Source organism: Ranitomeya imitator, chromosome 3 (assembly GCF_032444005.1).
Source record: "Ranitomeya imitator isolate aRanImi1 chromosome 3, aRanImi1.pri, whole genome shotgun sequence".
NCBI classification, from domain to species: Eukaryota; Metazoa; Chordata; class Amphibia; order Anura; family Dendrobatidae; genus Ranitomeya; species Ranitomeya imitator.
The window spans coordinates 525005980-525025721 of NC_091284.1; the positions used below are offsets into that span (position 1 = coordinate 525005980).

General features: G+C 43.8%; 1 protein-coding gene across 3 annotated transcripts in view; it reads left to right on the forward strand.

The window, feature by feature from the left end:
- IFT57 (intraflagellar transport 57) overlaps positions 1-13887 on the forward strand; it is a 57710-nt gene extending 43823 nt beyond the window's left edge. For 2 of the 3 annotated variants that reach the window (XM_069757761.1, XM_069757760.1), the window contains exons 11-12: positions 9163-9229; positions 13084-13887. In XM_069757761.1, the coding sequence (XP_069613862.1) occupies positions 9163-9229; positions 13084-13262 (246 nt within the window). In that variant the 3' untranslated portion in view covers positions 13263-13887. Of the gene's footprint in view, positions 1-59; positions 2665-9162; positions 9230-13083 lie in introns of those variants that run through there. The other variant, XR_011319332.1, reaches the window with a different exon arrangement.
- Positions 13888-19742: the final 5855 nt, after the last annotated feature.

A 19742-nucleotide genomic window follows, 5' to 3' on the forward strand; every position in this document is an offset into this window, starting at 1 on the left:
ACAGCTCTCCAGCGACCAAACAGCGACGCTGTAGCGATCCGGATCGTTGTCGGTATCGCTGCAGCGTCGCTATGTGTGACGGTACCTTTAGGGTGGTTAGTGAATTGGGAAAAATCTAGATTGTCCCCCACAACTGAGCAAAAATTTTTAGGAATTATTCTAGACTCTACAAATCAAATGTGCTTTCTTCCCGAGTCAAAACAAATAGCAATCATAAACAAAGTACAATCAGTGATTAACCACCCTCTAATTTCCCTAAGAGAAGGTATGTCCCTTCTTGGTTCCTTCACTTCCTGTATTCCAGCTGTTCCGTGGGCCCAATTCCATAGTAGGAAATTGCAGTATACAATACTTCGTGAGGAAGAAAGGTTACTTGGCCGATTAGATTCTCGTATTTCCTTAACGACAGACGTGATACAATCTCTCACTTGGTGGTTAAATCCGAACCATCTTTCCAGTGGGGTCCCCTGGGTGGTAAAACCATCGAAAACTGTTTTCACTGACGCCAGTCCTAGTGGGTGGGGAGCATATTTAGAAGATCAAATAGTGCAAGGTCTGTGGTCTCCTACAGAATCAGATGATTCTTCTAATAAAAAAGAGCTGAAGGCTGTTTATCATGCCTTATCTGAATTTCTTCCGCAGCTACACGGAACACATACAAGAGTCTTCTCAGACAACATGACAGCAGTAGCCTATATAAACCACCAAGGAGGAACAAGATCGGAAGGACTCATGTCTATAGCCAACGATATTCTAGCCATGGCAGAGGAACACCTCCTGTCCATATCAGCGCTACATGTAAGAGGAATCGACAATTCGAGAGCAGATTTCCTCAGTCGCCACACTCTCCATCAAGGAGAGTGGATTCTAAATCGTCGTATCTTTTGTATGATAATAAAAAAGTGGGGCACTCCCGAAATAGATCTCTTTGCGACAAGACAAAACAGGCAAGTCAAAAAATTCGCATCATTGTTCCGATCTGACAATCCAGATATCTTCGACGCCCTACAAGTACCATGGGTATTCAAGAAGGCATATGCCTTTCCCCCGCTGATACTACTTCCGACAGTGATCAGGAAGATAAGGGAGGACAGAGCAAACGTGATCCTAATTGCTCCATTCTGGCCCAAGAGGCCATGGTTTTCCTGGCTGAGAGCCATGTCAATCTCAGACCCTTGGATCCTCCCGGAGGATCGGGATCTTCTCTTCCAGGGCCCCTTCAACCACCCTCAGGTGAAGGGTCTACGGTTAACAGCCTGGAACTTGAGAGGCAGCTGCTAAAGATGAGGGGGTTCTCAAACAAAGTGATTGACACTCTACTACTAAGTAGGAAAAAGTCCACTACCTCCATCTATGCAAGAGTGTGGAAAAAATTTCTAAACCTCTACCCAACGGCCCTGTCAAACAAAATTCACATTCCCATGATTCTAGAATTTCTCCAAAAAGGGCGCGATCTAGGTCTGGCAGTCAGTACCTTAAAAGTACACATCTCTGCGCTGGGGGCTTTATATGGTCTTGATATCGCAGGTAATAAGTGGGTAGCCAGGTTTGTTGCAGCATGCCAGAGGTCAGAAACAGTTCGAACTCCCCATGTACCACCTTGGGATGTTAATTTAGTTCTCGAAGCTCTTACAGATCACCCTTTTGAGCCTCTACATTCAGCTCACATAAAACATGTCTCCCTCAAGACAGCTCTTCTCGTCGCCTTAGTGTCAGCAAGAAGAGTAAGTGACATACAGGCACTATCGATAGATCCTCCCTTTATGTCAGTCTTCCCAGACAGAGTTGTCCTTAAAACAGACCCTTCATACTTACCCAAAGTATGCACTAAATTTCATAGAACACAAGAAATTTACCTTCCCTCCTTCTATGATAACCCTACAAGTCAGGAAGAACAAAGATACCACACATTAGATGTGAGGAGAGCCATATTAGCCTATTTGGATAGGACTAGCGCCTGGAGGAAGAGCAGGGCTCTCTTTGTTTCGTTCCAGGGTCATAGAAAAGGAGCTGGAATTACGAAGGGTACTTTATCTCGGTGGATTCGAGATGCAATATGTCTGGCCTATTCATCCAAAGGGGAGAATCCGCCTGAGACCGTAAGAGCACATTCCACCCGGGCGATTGCATCATCCTGGGCTGAACGAGCGGAGGTTCCGATAGAACTGATATGTAAGGCCGCAACCTGGTCTTCACCTACTACCTTCTATAATCACTATAGATTAGATCTATCTGCCTCATCTGACTTGTCCTTCGGTAGATCAGTCCTTAACACGGTGATCCCTCCCAAATGACTATCTCTGAAAGTCTCTCAAGTGGGTGCTGTCGTGGCGAAGAGAAAACACCGGATTACGTACCGGTAATGCTCTTTTATAGAGCCACGACAGCACCCCTTCACTTCCCACCCTTATAGGTTTTTTATTAGGAGCACGGTTAAGGGTGTTTGGTTCTTATAGTTAGCCATGCTTAAGTTAACTAATTATAAATGATGATATTGAATGACCTACTAAAGTCTGGTGGGCGGTTCCTCGCAATCTCTGTAAACCCAACTGTGGGAGCGAGGGGGACCGCCCCTTTTATTCTCTCCATAGGGTTTCCTGTTCCTAGGGGCGGATCCCCTCTCTCAAGTGGGTGCTGTCGTGGCTCTATAAAAGAGCATTACCGGTACGTAATCCGGTGTTTCAGATCATCCGGTACCGTACCAGCTGCTGGTCGCCATTACATTAAGGTTTAAATCTATTTCTATCAGAGATTTTGAGATGTATATCAGAAAAACAGCTCCAACAACTATAAAGGTATAATAATTGCTGAGTTTTGGCCCATAAATTAGATGCTGATAACTGTGGAGATTCGTTTTAAGCTCTTTCCTTTCCTGTACACTAATGACATGTTTATTAATAGATCTACTAGCATGTTTGTTTTTAATGTTCTTTATAACAGATTTCAAACACATCACATTGAGTGAAAGCCAAGAAAGAAGGAGAATATTATGCTCTAAAAGCACACCTTTTATATAACTGTTCCCTGTTCTTCCTTCCTAAATTTTCTTGAGAATCTAGTCCCATGTATCGCCTGTTTCTACAGCCTCCTTGTATTCAATAGCACTTTGTTTCTGTACTTGTACACTTACTGGCTGGGGACTGGGTTGTGCAGTGTTATTTCAATGCCCTATTTCTCAGATTCATTGGGACACACAAGAAGCATGGGATATATGCTGCCACCTGGAAGCAGACACAGGTCTGAGTTTCAGGCCTGTCTGAATTTAATCTTTCTATTTTTTTTCCCGCTGTAGCACAGGTTACAGATCGGAATGGTAGTGATCTGTTTCATCCCACAGAGCGGCGTATAGTACGGTCTGTAAGTGGTCAGCCTGTATCCTCTCTCATCGCTATGGCAGGACTTTGTACCTCGACACAGGAGATACAGCTGGTGATTAGGTGCCTTGGTCCTTTTGCCTTTTGACTCCTGTCCGCTCCATAACATAACCCGTTGCATGGAGGAAAAGATGGAGTCTGGACTTCCAGACACTTAGCCACAGGATTAAACCTCTTCAGGACAGTTAAATATGCCCCTTGCTGTGGTCCTGCTTTGTGATTGCTTCCTTCTGGCCGCTTTGGCAAGTCTGCTTTGTTCCAGCATTGTTCTGGCATGTGGGCCCTGGCTGGACACTTGTATAGATGCCCTCTCCTCAGGTCATGGATCTTCCTGCATACCAGAGGTGTCAAACTGCATTCCTCGAGGGCCGCAAACAGGCCATGTTTTCAGGATTTCCTTGTATTGCACAGGTGATAATTTAATCACCTGCACAGAATGATTCCAGCACATTGTGCAACGCTAAGGAAATCCTGAAAACATGACCTGTTTGCGGCCCTCGAGGAATGCAGTTTGACACCTCTGCTGCATACTGAAGCGGTCCGCTTTCCTCCCCTGGGTCTTTAGTAGGTCTGTTGGGTCCTCATGGCGGGGTCTTCCTTTCCCTTATCGGGTGTTCCCTCAAGTTGGTGCTGCATTCTCGGGGCTTCCTGCAGAGCTGGGACTCTAATTGAGTCCTTTGCTTTCCTGTGGCATAGCCAGCTCTGACAACCACAGCCCCATCTACTTGGCAATCAGAGCAGCCAACGAGCTCTCATCAGCCATTCAGAGCAGCCAACCAATTAGTATGTTCATAGGGCTCCTGCCTGCTGGGAGCCCCGCCTCTGTTTCCTGTGGACTGAGCTGTACAATTTTCCTGGAGTCTTTTATCAGGGATTTTTGCAGTGGATGCTGGCGATGTCTCCTTGGCTCAGCGCTGCATCAGTCAGCAGTCACACTATGCAGCTATTGGGACTTTCGGAGGCACCTGGCCACTGGCATCTCCACAGTTGCCATCTGGCCTATTTGCAGGCACCCTTGCACTCTATCCCTGGGTTTGTGTATCCTAGGGCACCGTCCTGCCTCGTTATGCAGACAAGCAACCTCTTTACGATTCTGCTGCCTGGCCACAGTTTGGCCTCTCCAGGCCGCCGTATAGTCTCAGCGCACACCACTGGCCTCCCGCAACTGAGCGTAATCGCCCTTTTGGACCAGGTCGGCTGTTGGTTGACCGGGCGACCGACACTAGTGGTGACCCAGCAACTCTATCGCTCCTATCAGGTTCCAACCTAATAAAGAATGTGTTTGCCAGCCTGCCCTAGTTAGCCTCCTGTAAGCACAAGTTTCCATCAGTATAATCTGTGGTGATTTACATTGCTGTCACCCATCCACCTCTGTTGATGCAGAATCAGGAGCCGCCCATAAGAGAGTGAACCTCCCCTCCTAAATGTGCCATAGCTCTGCCTCAGTCAGGGGTTAAATTTGTCAAGACCTCTCGGTTTAGTGAATTTGCTGACTTTTGTGCATTTCAGCTAGAATCTTTTTCTCTGAAAGATACCCTTTAGTATAGTGCATCCCTCAAACATTCCAGGTTGCTTTGTTCCAGCATCTCATGCTGAACTAGAATAGCTCATCTTTGGTTATTGTTTCCAACCTTTAGCAGGAACATGTCCTTTAATGTAGAGGCAGGAGTGCCTGTCTCACTCAGCTAGTCTTTTTTTAGTTTGCAATGGGGATACTGGCAGGTCACATTCGTGAAGGCTTCTTCAGACAATAGGAGTCATTTGTTTGTGGTATCTTAGACAATTGAATAGATACAGCGGTATTGACACTCTTTGAGCGTTAGCGTCAGGTCACCTCATGACCTCTTGACAGTCTGACATTCTTGCCAGTAGGCTGCATTTTTTTCAGGGACCCCTCCCAGATTTTCTGCCCTTGAGGATTCTTTGTCCCTGGGTAGTGCGCCACTTTAGACCCATTGAATGGCTATTATAAGTCTCCTCTTTAGGTGTTTGGTTCGTAACTTATGATATTGTATCTCTGTCCCAAGGGTGGCGTCCATGTTATTCTAGCTTTTTTCACTTACAGTCCTTGATGGCTGGATTAGAGATTACTAGCAGTTCTTCCATCTTTTCACCTAAGGGATTGATGGTCAAGTCCGTCTTTTTTGAGGCTTAACTCTTGTTCTGTTGCCTGGATCACTGATGTGTTTGGAAATTTTGTGTCACTGATGGTCTTCTTGGTAGGCAATCTCCTCCACTAGCCTTTCTGCCGGTAGTTGTCGGGTCAGGGTGGAGTTCTAGACTCTTCTAGATTCTGGGGGAATTTTGGTCTTTCCCTAGCAGGACAGTATTCTTCTTCCCCAGCTTGGTGGGAAATTTTAGAATGTCTGCTATGGTCAGAATTTTTCAGATTAAATCCAGAATTGACGTTATTCTTTGCAAATGCCCCTGGGCTCCACATATAGCATCTAGATAGACCTTTTGCAACAGTCTCCTTTTCTACCTGATTTCTTGGTCACTTAATTTAGTGGAAGGACTGTTGGGTCATCAGGTTGGAAGGTTTTGGGCCTTTCTGCCCTTGTCCAAGGATTAGGTATCACATTTCTACCATTTCATTTAGAAAGCCTCTTTTTCCCATTCCCCACGACAGGACCATTAAGAGAGCGGATCCGTCCCAAGGACAGCAAATCCTGCAGCTTTAAAAGACGTAGCCTTCTAGTACGCTTCAGTGTTTTCCTGTCCTTGAGGGAGACCCTAAGGTTCCCCGGTGCTGCCGGGGGAGTGAAGATTACCTGGGCTGAGGTCCCAGTAGAGCGGTGTCCCAGGCAGGTGTAGCAGCCGACGTTCAGGGACATCTTCCAAGGAGCACAACCGGACCAGGCTCGATGCGTACCTGGGAGCCGACGGAAGTGGATTGATGTCCGTTCCGGGGACGTGGTCTGGCATAGTGCGGTGCTTCCCTGGAACCCAGCCGAGCGTCTGACGTCACATCCGGTGGCGCATTGCATCGCTGGCAGCCGGCATAGCCAAGCAGTCCAGAGGCACGGCCTGGTGTGACATGGTGCGTCTCCGGAATGGAGCTGAGCGTCTTCAGGGGGCACGGCCTGAAATGGCATGCTGCATCCCCAGCAACAAAACTGCAGCAGCAACAGATCCAGGGATAGGATCCAATTCCTAATCCTGGCTCGATCCGGGGATGGACCCAGGAGGGGTACAGGATAAAAACCTCCTCCCACCTCTGAACCATGCTGTGTGAGGTATTCCAGATGGAGTACGTCAATCATCCTGTGGAACCTTCAGACGCAGCCCCTCAGACCTCTGTAGTCCTGCATCAGGTGGGGTGAGTCATGGGTGAGTCCCTGGAGAAAAGCCTTTCTAAATGCCTGTATTTGTCTTTTATCTCTATGTTTCATAGGACAGGCCTAGGAAAGCGCCATGTAAAACCAAGCAGAAGGAATGTGCTTTATGCAGGAATAGATCAGCGGCCACCTACACAAAGAGACTATGTAAGGAGTGCATTGAGAAAACCCCGACAGAAGAATCCCCTACCCTCATGGATAGTATGAGACACATGGTTAGGGTCCCTGCAGAGCAACCATGAAAGTAGAGGAAATTAGGGAATGAAGATCCATACATTACCTGATGTTCTGGGGTCTAGAGGACAGAAAACATAGATGCTTTCTTCTACATGAGAACACAGGTTCACTGATTAAGTAGAAGTGGAAAAAACCTGACAGTAAGACTTTCATCCCAAAGCAGATTAAGAGGAAGTACCCTTTTGAAACAGGGGATTCGGAAATATGGGATAAAGTGCCCAGGGTTGATGTGCAGTGTGTAAGGTATCCCGCAGTATGGCTGTTCCATTCGATGATGGATGGGAAAGCAGAGAGCTTTCAGGAAAGAGTTTGGGAATCCGGGCCGCAACATTTAAACCAAATACTGCGAGATCACTAAGCGCGTAGCTTAGCCAGCTATAAGAACAAATTAGAGATAACTGTCCAAGGGATCGATTACTTGCTAGTTTACCAAACATAGCAAAGGCAGCAGATTTTCTGGCAGATGCCTTGGTGGACGCTGTCCAACCAACAGCACGGGCTTGTGCCTTTTTCAAATTCAGTTGGAAGGGCCCTCTGGCTAATAAATTGAACTGGGGACTTCAACTCTAAATCCAGACCCCTCCTTTGACGGGGAATACCTCTTTGTATCATCGCTGGACGAGATCCTGGATAAAGCCAATTCCTCTAAGAAAGGGTTTCCTTCATCAATCAAGGAAAGGGACTCCTAAACAAAAAGTCACACAATGGAAGGAATCCAGAAATTAGAGAAAAACCTCACAAGGGGATCGTTTTTTATCTGGGTTTCCATTAAAAAAAAAAAATCGGGGACACAATGACACCAGGCCCCAGGTAGGTGGAAGGCTGAGTCAGCTTCTTCATGCCTGGGAAAGGTTTTCCGTAAGCCCTTGGATATTAGGCACCATAAGGGAGGGGCTAAAACTAGAATTCCTCTGTCACCCCCCAGAAAGATATGTGAAGGTCACAAGAAAGATTTGTCAGATAGTACAATTTTAACCCCTTCACGCCGCATCTTTTTTTCATTTTTGCGTTTCTGTTTTTCGCTCCCCTTCTTCCCTGAGCCGTAACTTTTTTTTTCCCCTTCAATATGACCATGAGAGGGCTTGTTTTTTTGCAGGACAAGTTGTACTTTCGAATGACACCATTGGTTTTATCATGTCATGTACTCGAAAATGGGAAAAAAAATTCCAAATGCTGTGAGATTGCAAAAAAAAAAGTGCAATTCCACAACTGTTTTTTGGATTTTTTTTACCATATCACCAAATGCTAAAACTGGCCTGTCACTATGATTCTCCAGGTCATTACGAGTTTGTAGACACCAAACATGTCTATGTTCTTTTTTTATTTAAATGGTGAAACAAAATTCCAAAGTTTGTAAAAAAAAAAAAAAAAAATTGTGTCATTTTCTGAGACCCGTAGTGTCTCCGGTTTTCGTGATCTGGGGCTGAGTGATGGCTTATCTTTGCATGCCGAGCTGTCCTTTTTAATGATACCATTTTGGTGTGGATACGATGTTTTGATCACCCGTTACTGCATTTTAATGCAATGTTGCGGTGACCAAAAAAACCCTAATTCTGTCGGTTTTTACTTTTTTTTTTTTTTTTACCGATCGGATTATTTTTTTTATATAGCTTGATAGATTGGGCGATTCTGAATGCAGCAATATCAAATATGTGTATATTTAATTTTTGTAATAATTGTTTTATTTGGAATGGGGCGAATGAGGGTGATCATGCCGACCAATCGATGACCTGCGATCATGTGACAGTGTCACCGATGGGCGGGATTAGTGACACGCTTCCAGCGCGATCACATCAAATGCTGCTGTCAGCGACATGACAGCGTCATTTAACGGGTTGAAGGCTGGGGGAGGATCGCGATTCCACCTGCGGCTGTTAGGGGCACATGTCATCTGTTCAAAACAGCTGACATGTGCTGGGAAAGATGTGGGCTCAGCGCCAAAGCCCACATCAAAGGGGGAGACACGGCATGCGCCGTACTAGTACAGTGCATGTCGTGAAGGGGTTAAACATGTTTTAAAAACACTTCTCTATAACAGACATGTCACCTCAATTCACTAATCCAACTCTTTCCTATTTCTTTATAATCTCTGTATTGTTTGAACATGTCCCCAATTAATTGTAAAGTGCTGCAGAGTATGTTGGTTAGTTATTCAACTAATCTACTATATTGTTGTAATGCAACATGATAACTAGTTCTATATTTCTTTTAAGCTAAATGAAGAGTTAGAAAAAGTAAAGCAAGAAATTGAAGAAAAAGGCAGCAGCATTACAGACGGCGGTAAGTGTGCGGGAGGATGATGATTTTTTTGTGATGGCATTGCAGATATAATTGAGGAGAGTTACTGATTCACTGGGATAGATTTTTTTTCATGATAACGGGCTAGTAATCCCTGTATGAAGTCCACTCATGGCTTCCAAATGTTAAGAATGTGTGACAGTTGCACATGTAATTTATCGTTAATACGATAAAGTTTACGATGTTGCTCTATGTGTTGTACCACAAAACGCTTGATGGAAGTTCATTCCTAGGCTTTGTTCACACGTTGCGTTTTCCTGCTTTTTTTCTGCTGGCAAAAATCTGCTCTCTTAGTAGTAAAGAAGCTGCCTACAAAAAGCAGGTTTTGCTGCATATTTGCAGTGTTTTTGATGTCTTGTGCATTCTGATAAAGTTTAGCGCATCCCCCCCAAAAAAAAACATAATGCAACTTCCTTAAGGTTTTTGCACCAAAAATACAAAAAACCTGATGACCATGTTTTTTGCACTTATTGCTTTCTATGGGTGAAAAAATGCTGCAAAAACGCTGAAAGAAGTGACATGCTGCAGTTTTCCAAATCAATCAAGAACAAAAAAACAATGTGTGTGCATGAGATTTCTGAAATCTCATAGCCTTTGCTGGTACTGTAAAGCGCAGCTGAACATGCGTATTAAAAAAGCAGCAAAAATCATTGTATGAACACAGCCCTACAACTTCCCATAACCCTGTATTTTAGTCAAGAAAATGTGTAAACCTATGCATTGTTCAAGGTTTGATTTAACCCCTTTCTGATCTCGGACGGGATAGTACGTCCGAGGTCAGAAGCCTCTCTTTGATGCGGGCTCCGTGGTGAGCCCGCATCAAAGCCGGGACATGTCAGCTGTTTTGAACAGCTGACATGTGCCCGTAATAGGCGCGGGCAGAATCGCGTTCTGCCCGCGCCTATTAACTAGTTAAATGCCACTGTCAAACGCAGACAGCGGCATTTAACTACCGCATCCGGCCGGGCGGCCGGAAATGACGGCATCGCCGACCCCATCACATGATCGGAGGTCGGCGATGCTTCAGAATGGTAACCATAGAGTTCCTTGAGACCTCTATGGTTACTGATCCCCGGCAGCTGTGAGCGCCCCCCTGGGGTCTGCGCTCACAGCACACCTGATTTTCTGCTACATAGCAGCGAACAGCAGATCGCTCCTATGTAGCAGAGGCGATCGAGTTGTGCCTGCTTCTAGCCTCCCATGGAGACTGTTGAAGCATGGCAAAAGTGAAAAAAAAAGTTACAAAAAATGTGAAAAAAATAAAAAAAATGTAAAAGTTTAAATCACCCCCCTTTCGCCCCAATCAAAATAAATCAATAAAAAAAAAATCAAATCTACACATATTTGGTATCGCCACATTCAGAATCGCCTGATCTATCAGTTAAAAAAAGTATTAACCTGATTGCTAAACGGCGTAGCGAGAAAAAAATTAAAAACGCCAGAATTACGTTTTTTTTGTCGCCGTGACATTGCATTAAAATGCAATAACGGGCGATCAAAAGAACGTATCTGCACCAAAATGCTATCATTAAAAACATCAGCTCGGCACGCAAAAAATAAGCCCTCAACCGACCTCAGATCATGAAAAATGGAGACGCTACAAGTATCGGAAAATGGCGCAATTTTTTTTTTTTTTTTTTAGCAAAGTTTGGAATTTTTTTTCACCACTTACGTAAATAACCTAGTCATGTTAGGTGTCTATGAACTCGTACTGACCTGGAGAATCATAATGGCAGGTCAGATTTAGCATTTAGTGAGCCTAGCAAAAAAGCCAAACAAAAAACAAGTGTGGGACTGCACTTATTTTGCAATTTCACCGCACTTGGAATTTTTTTCCGGTTTTCTAGTACATGACATGCTAAAACCAATGGTGTCGTTCAAAAGTACAACTCGTCCCGCAAAAAATAAGCCCTCACATGACCATATTGACAGAAAAGTAAAAAAGTTATGTCTCTGGGAAGGAGGGGAGCGAAAAACGAACACGGAAAAACGAAAAATCCCAAGGTCATGAAGGGGTTAATGCACTGATAGGGATGGTTCACATGTTGTGTTTTTGCCACAGAGAAAAACGTTGCGTTTTACAGTACCAGTAAAGTAAATGAGATTTCTGAAATCTTATGCATTTATTGCTTATTTTTTCCTTGCAGATTTCACTCATCAAAGCGTTTTGTTTTGTTTTATAAATCAGCAGCATGTCATTTTTTTCAGTAATTTTGTAGTGTTTTTCACCCATTTAGATGATTGAGGGAAAAAATGCATCAAAAACTCTAAACTCATAAAATATGTACGTTTTTGTTATCAACACTCGTATACTATAATTCAGATGGACATTTCTGGCAGCTATAGTGTACATATGACCAAATAGATGGATGGTCTGGTGAGCGGTGGAAAGAGGTCTTTGTTATCGGGGTATAAAAGGAGTTGTCTGGGACCCAAAATCATATTTCTCACTTTTAGGCGTTATTTTTAATTTATAGTGTTTAAAAATTCCCTACAGTTCCCAAAATACAAGCGCTTCTGGGATCTTCAGTTTCTTGTAGCCAATGATTTTGTCAGCATGAATCCGGTTCACTTTCAGGGACATAAAGCACCCTGTATACATTTGCTGTGATGGTAAATGCAGTCTGTTATCAGCCATTTCACACCAGGATGCCTGTAGTAGTCTTTATTGCAATTACTGACCGATTTCTGCCCCATTGATGATTGTATCTTTTCTATATGTCCAGTTAATAATAATAATAATCTTTATTTTTTATATAGCGCTAACATATTCCGCAGCGCTTTACACACATTATCAGCACTGTCCCCGATGGAGTTCACAATCTAGAATCCCTATCAGTAGGTCTTTGGAATGCGGGAGGAAACCGGAGAACCCGGAGGAAACCCACGCAAACACGGAGAGAACATACAAACTCTTTGCAGATGTTGTCCTGGGTGAGATTAGAACCCAGGACTCCAGCGCTGCAAGGCTGCTGTGCTAACCACTGCGCCACCGTGCTGCCCACTCTTGCAGAAGTATATTGCAGTGATCAGTTTTATTAGCTGCATTTTCATAAATTCCGGTGCTCAGGGTTGATTGCAGATTATCGTACGTTTTTGTGTCCCGGTGAACGATGTTGGTTGTACCAGCGCCATTTCTGTTTGTGAATCTTATATCGTAACAACATGAAGCATTAAACAAGAGGATGTTTCTGACATGTCTGTAGTAGAGAAGACGTGGCAAGCGGCCCTGTGCTATCTGCTGAGTCCAGACATGTGACCGCTGCTACCAATCGATGGCCTCAGTGGTGACTCATTGGTCCTCCAAGCAGGCAGTGCTTCTGCACAATTCAGGAAGTGAGGAGACCGGTGGGGGGCTCAGGTAGTGTAGGGACTCGTGCAGCGGGGAATCAGTAAGGTGAATATCATTTATTTTAATGTTTTACTGCATTTTGAGAAGCTTTTTAGCAACAACCCCATTATTGGGGACATTCTCCAGCTATAACACAGTTAAAACAATAGCATGAACAAAGTATTTTTTAAAAATTAAACTTTAATAAATAAATCATACAATAAATAAACTTACATAAATTTAACAACTTTTCATGAACATATTCTTTGAATAGGATCTGATGTGCAGTACCCAGGGGAACCACTAAGTGGTGTGATGGAGCAGAGCTGGGTTTCCCCATACACTATTTGCATCCGGTAGCTGGCGGACCTGGTGACAGCTGATTAGTGGGGGGCTGGTTGTTGGATCCCCTGCAGTCTATTATTGATGATTGACGTGTATGAAGAATAGGCCATCAGTATCATAGTTGTGCAAGACCTCTTAAATCATTAACTTTTCTCTGCAGCCCCACTTGTGAAGATGAAGCAGGCCTTAACAAAGCTCAAGCAGGAGAACGTACAAATGGACATTAGGATTGGGGTGGTGGAGAATACGCTGCTTCAGTCAAAGCTGAAAGAAAAATCAAACATGACGAGGGACATGCACGCTGCAGTAATGCCAGAACCTTCCATTGGAGACTATTAATTATGAAAAGGCTCTGTACATTTATATATATATATATATATATATATATATATACCATATATTTATACAGATAATTGCACTTCTTTTCCCCAGGCAGGTCTCCTCACAGGTCAGTTATTTTCTGTGATTTCTGGCTATGAACCTCCCCCCTCCAGAATGAAAATACAGCACCAGGTTTTGTGTATATCACAAGGCCCCAATGGACGATGTGTATTTGATGGTGTTCTACCCTAAAACTAGTACATATGCGCTAGGTGCACATTGCACTTGTGCCCCCTGTCTGCCGCGACATTGGCCATAATACGAATGCCGGGCATCCCTCCACCATAGGGACTTATGCAGGTGCATACCGGCCAGGCAGAGGCCACCAGGACAGAGTTTTGGGCACCGTCTACTGTATGGGAGCCCGTGGCATGTTCCCGACCTATACTGTAAGCTGGGTGCACAGACACCGTATATACCCGGTCTAAGGTACCGCAGAGCAGGAGAGGGGGAGACTTATTCAGAAATACTATCCTGCTTTCTTTTCTGTTTTTTTTAGAGGGTTTTAGAAAGTGTATTTGGTGTAATCATTTCATTTTGAACGTCATTTTGTAAGTGTTGATAATAAATCTATTTTATATAATGTCTGAATAAAATATTCTCTTTTTAATATACCGTAACCAAAATACAGAGAGTTTCTTTAGATATCTGTACTGAAAGTGACGGTCTACCCTGAGACTAGAAAATGACTGCATTTCTCATGTACCGTCGCCCTACCTGGTGCCACCTACGAGACTTCCCACTGCACTCCTCATACCACTGTGGAGCCATTTTAGAGGCAGGAGGAGTGGAGGGGCGATCTGAGCAGAAGAGGCAGCGGGAGGGAAACAACACCAGGTAGGGGGACTAATTATCAGACAAATATGCTCAGTTTTTAGCCCCAGGGTGAAGGGATGCTTTAAAGGGCCACTGTCACCCCCCTGCAGTCGTTATAAATTAAAAGAGCCACCTTGTGCAGCAGTAATGCTGCATTCTAACAAGGTGGCTCTTTTAGTTTTGTGTTCAGGTATTATTAAAATAAAGTGTTTTGAAACTCTGCAGAAATACCTGTCTTTGTCCACGGAGGCGGGTCTGAAGCCTCCTCTGTGAAGTGCCCAACAGCCGTCACTCATCTCTTCTGGGGCGATGGTCGCCGCCCCCTGCGCGCTGTTTTCTTTTCAAATCCAACTCTCACCCACGTCCCCCGCCCCCCGCCTTCCAGCCAGCTAGCAGGCAAGTTTCGTAGGTTGTTTCTTTCCCGGCGATTGCTATGAGCAGAAGGAGGAGGCGGCTGGATGAGCTCAGCTGAATAGCCAGAGGCTGGAAGGCGGGGGACGTGGGTGAGAGTCTGAGACACGCAGTGCACATGCCCAGGAATCCTAGCCCCGCACTGTGCATAATGCATAACACATTGCGGGGCAGGGATTCCCGAGGTGGGTGGCCGCACTGCCAGCACAGGCGCAGTCTGCAAGCCTCGCTGGGACGTCAGACAGCCAGAGCTTACTGCGCCTGCCCCACAAATATTTACACAGCGCCGGCGTTGGATTTGAAAAGAAAATAGCGTGCAGGGGGCGGCGACCATCGCCCCAGAAGATGTGAGTGACGGCTGTTGGGCACTTCACAGAGGAGGCTTCAGACCCGCCTCCATGGACAAAGATAGGTATTTCTGCAGAGTTTCAAAACGCTTTATTTTAATAATACCTGAACACAAAACTAAAAGAGCCACCTTGTTGGAATGCAGCATTACTGCTGCACAAGGTGGCTCTTTTAGTTTATAACGGCTGCAGGGGGGTGACAGTGGCCCTTTAAAGGGGGCCTCCTTATGTAACTTACCCCAAGACAAATCAACATGGGGGATTCTAGCTTATGATAGGTGGTGTGTGCTAAACAAGGGGCTTCCCAAAATCTGCAGATTTTCTGTATTGATGTTTTATGTTATACATATCTCTGACCCAGACAGACTTTGCTGTACAAATTACGTTGTAGTATAGAAACCCACATGAATAAGGTCACTGGCCGCCAGGACCATGAGTAGCAAGACTCGACCCTGGACCATGAGTAGCAAGACTATACCCCGGACCATGAGTAGCGAGACTCTACTCCGGACCATGAGTAGCGAGACTCTACCCCGGACCATGAGTAGCGAGACTCAACAATATTTTTCTCTTTTTTTGCCTTGGATTTCATGCAGTTTGTATACAGTATTAATCTCTTCCCATAGGCACCCCAAGCGTTCCTCTCTTCAGAAGGTCATTATTTTCTAGGAAGTCCATAGATAGTAACCATGTGTGTGAAAAGTTTTTACCTCTCCTTAAAATACATCCATATACCAAGATCGTAGGTAACCCTCCCAAGGTAGTCATACACAAATCCATGGGGTCTAGGTAACAATGTGGCTACACCTGCTACATTCTGCAACAAACGTGTAATGTGCCTTTAAAGCAAAAGCTCTAACATTCTTGGTGTTTTGTCAGAAGAAAAATAAAGCTGGTTATAAACTGGATATAATGCAGCGTTTATGGCTAGTCATGACAGCTACAGAAATGGAACCAAAGCAAAATTAATTGGAATCTTAATATACACATATCTCATTAATTTTTTTTCTTGCAAATTATAATGACTTTGTAAGGTGGGCAAGGCTAGGTCATGCCCAACCCTTGCCCACATTTCACAAAGTTGGCAGAGCTGGTCACGAGTGGTGCGAGACTGAATTTTTCAAGATGCAAGAAAAAAAATTTGCGACATTTAAAGCAGTTTTATGCCAGAAGACGTAAGCGATTGGTGAATCAGGACCTTAGATTCTATTTGTATATAAATGCGAATTGAACTCCGTTTTGAAGAACCATTTTGTCACGCTCATCTCAGTCATGGGATTTGATATTCCCTCTCACCTCAAGATACGGAGTTTGTTTTATTAGAAATTTACTATTATATCAAGTTGGCTGTGTGGCGGCTTGACCATATTTTCCAGTTGTACCATTTTAAGTTACATATAATTTACATATAATTTATATATAATTTACATATGCAATATATATAATTTACATAATTATAATTTACATATAATTTAAGTTTTTCTTATAGAAAGGGAATAATAATAATTTTATTTCTATAGTGCCAACATATTCCGCAGCACTTTACATTTTGGAGGGGACTTGTACAGACAATAAAAGACATTACAGAATAACAATAAACACATAAATCAACAGATACCAAGAGGAGCGAGAGCCCTGCTCACGAGCTTACAATCTAAGAGGAAAAAGGGGTGACGCCAAGTGTGGATGGCAAAAAGTGCTTGTATTGTATGGTCCAGCCATCAATATGATAAATAGGGTATTCACATACCGCTGCATTCAGGATGGATTGGAGAGGGGAGAGCTGGGTAAGAGGGAGACCGAACAGTAGAGAGTTACAATAATCCAGACGGGAATGAATAAGAGTCAAAGCTAAGAAAAGGTTGAATTCTTGAAATATTTTTGAGATGTGGGTGACCTGAGCGAGTAACAGATCAGATGAAGGGAATGAATTAAATATCTGAATCAAATATGACCCCAAGACAGCGGGCATGTTGCTGGGGAGTAATGGTAGAATCACACACGGAAATGGCAAAGTCGGGCATAGGTAGGTTAGTGGAGGGAGGAAACACAAGGAGTTCAGTTTTCGACAGATTCAGTTTAAGATAGAGGGAGGTGTTGGAGACAGCAGTAAGACATTCAATGGTGCTTTGTAATAATGCAGACGTGATGTCAGGAGTAGAGGTGTATAATTGGGTGTCATCAGCATAGAGATGGTACTGGAAACCAAATCTACTGATTGATTGTCCAATAGGGGCAGTATACGAGAAGAGGAGGGGGCCTAGGACTGATCTTTGAGGAACCCCAACGGTAAGGAGTAAAGAAGAGGAGCTGGTGGTGCACAGTGCTGAATGCTGCGGAGAGATCTAGGAGAATCAGCATGGAGTAGTGACCATTAGATTCTGCTGTTAGTAGATCATTAGACTTCAGTGAGGGCAGATTCAGTAGAGTGTAAAAAGTGGAAACCGGATTGTAAGAGGGTCAAGAAGAACGTGATCTGAGAGATAGCGGATTAGACGGGAGTGGAATACAACAAAACAGTAATTGCATTATATCTACTGTGTGGCATAAATATCATTTTACCGTTATTGTAGGACAAACAATTTTCTTTAATAAAACCATTTTGGCTCTGTTCAACAAATCATTTGGGGAGAGTATGAAAAGTAATAATTTCAATACTGTTTTTTTTGTTTTTTTTTGTTTTTACATCATTCACTGCCATTCATATCAATATTCAGGTACTTACCGTTTACCATATATGTAGTTTTAAAATATACACAAAAAACAGAGAAACAGCAAAGGCCAAAAAATTGGGGATCACCAGGCAGCAAAGGTTTAAACAGCAAACACAGCTTTTATTAAGGTATAACACGAGACAAACATGTTAAAAACATTTAAAAAACATAATGAACAATTGCCTAAGATAGGGCATATGCCTGTATATACATAAAACAGAGTATATATATGTATATGTTTTTAGCCTTTCTCTGCACTTTGTGGTCAGTGTCTCCCCTGGGTTTGGCCCACCTTAGGGAACCACGCTGATACTGGTGTATTAGGCTTGTTTTGCACCTTGTTGACATTCTGAGGCATGTATGATGGGATTGAAGTAGGACACCCTGGTATCTGGAGTTCTGTGGCTGCACTTGTGATAAGGTGTATTTGGGTCATTTTGCTTAGGGGTTCTACTCTATATAGAATAATTCTTTGGCCACTGTTTTGAATGATTTATTCTGTTATGCTCATAAGAATTATATATAGGGCTTTCAATATTATGCATATTACTGTATGTCTTTTTGTGTCATATCATGAGTGGACTACTTTGTACTACATTAGAATCATGTGACCATATTAAAGCTGGCAGATATGTCTATATACTCTCTACCTTCCACTGTATGTATATTTCTGTTGTTCATTAAAGGGTTTATTTTATTTAGGTGCTGGGTTTATGATATGGGTGCATTTGATATAAAAAAATGTAGCCGGGTACATGTTGGCACATAGGCATAGTTTCATTCCTATGTATTTGGGTGCCGTTATATGCTGGCCCTCAGCCCTTGAATTGTCACTGTGCAGTCGCTTGATTTCCGTGTTTGTATGTGCAGTGATATGTAGGCATCCTATGTTGCTAGGCACCGGCTAGTTCCGGGTCTTACATGCCGGCGCCTGCAAAACAGATCCTTTCCTCTGGTGACTGAGGCCTCGCATCCTCAATTGGTTGCTTAGAGCCGGTCATTACTGGGTCTGGATTAAGCGGCGCTCTGTACTGTCGCAGCTGCTGTGTATGGGACGCCATCGCATGCAGCTTTGCAGGAGACATTGGTGCACAGGGTCTGTTGCTAGGTGCTTGGCGCTTCCGGTTTCGGGTCGCCGGCACCTGCGCAGTAGTCGGTGTGTACCTTGGCGCTTAGCACCGCTATAGCGGCTGAGTATGAGACGCCATCACAGGAAGCTGGCGTCACTATGCAGGCGGTATTGGTGTATACTCTTTGTTGCTAGGCGCTGGGCGTTTCCTGTTGTAGCACGCCGGCGCCTGCGCAGTGGACACTCTGCTTTCCACATGGTTTATGGATTCCACAGGTCCTATTTAGCTCTGCCATGCCCAGGAAAGGGTACACAGCTGAGGCGATTTTTACATCAACATTAAAGGTATTTATACACGGGCTGTGGTAGCGATAATCACACCCCTGATGAAGCCACCGTAGTGGCGACATGCGTAGGGTATTCGCTTTTTTGTATGCCTGTCACCTATTATGGTTATATTACCAACAAGGTTTCTCTTTTAGGGGTACGTTTGGGGGGTATGCTCTGCAACTAGACAGTTGGCTCTTTTTGAGCAGGTTTATGTGTGCATGCTTTGGTATGTCCCTGTATTTTACTTCTAGGGCCATTTTGGTTTACCTTATACCGCATTACTTGTGGAGCTTTACTATTCATAACATGCAGCTCTATGCCTGATTCTGTGCATTTGAGTGGTGCCTTCTTTAGGGCTCCTTGGTTATTGTACCATCCATAGAATATGGGTTATAGGTATATATAGCCTCATGCCGCATATATCCTTGTTTTGAGTGCTACCATTTTGCATACCTTATTTCAGGTTCCTAGTGTGTATAGATCTATTATGGGCCCTTTTATGAGCTGCCTCTTTGCAAGCATCCACCCACCTCGGTCCTACTTAGATCCTATGTGATTCACAGGTGTCTATATATATATTTAATGCATATTTCAGTACTTATGCTGTTCATATAGGACTTGGAGGAATACTTGCATATATATTTTTTTTTTCGTCCCCTGTTTTACGTATATACAGGCATATGCCCTATCTTAGGCAATTGTTCATTATGTTTTTTAAATGTTTTTAACATGTTTGTCTCGTGTTATACCT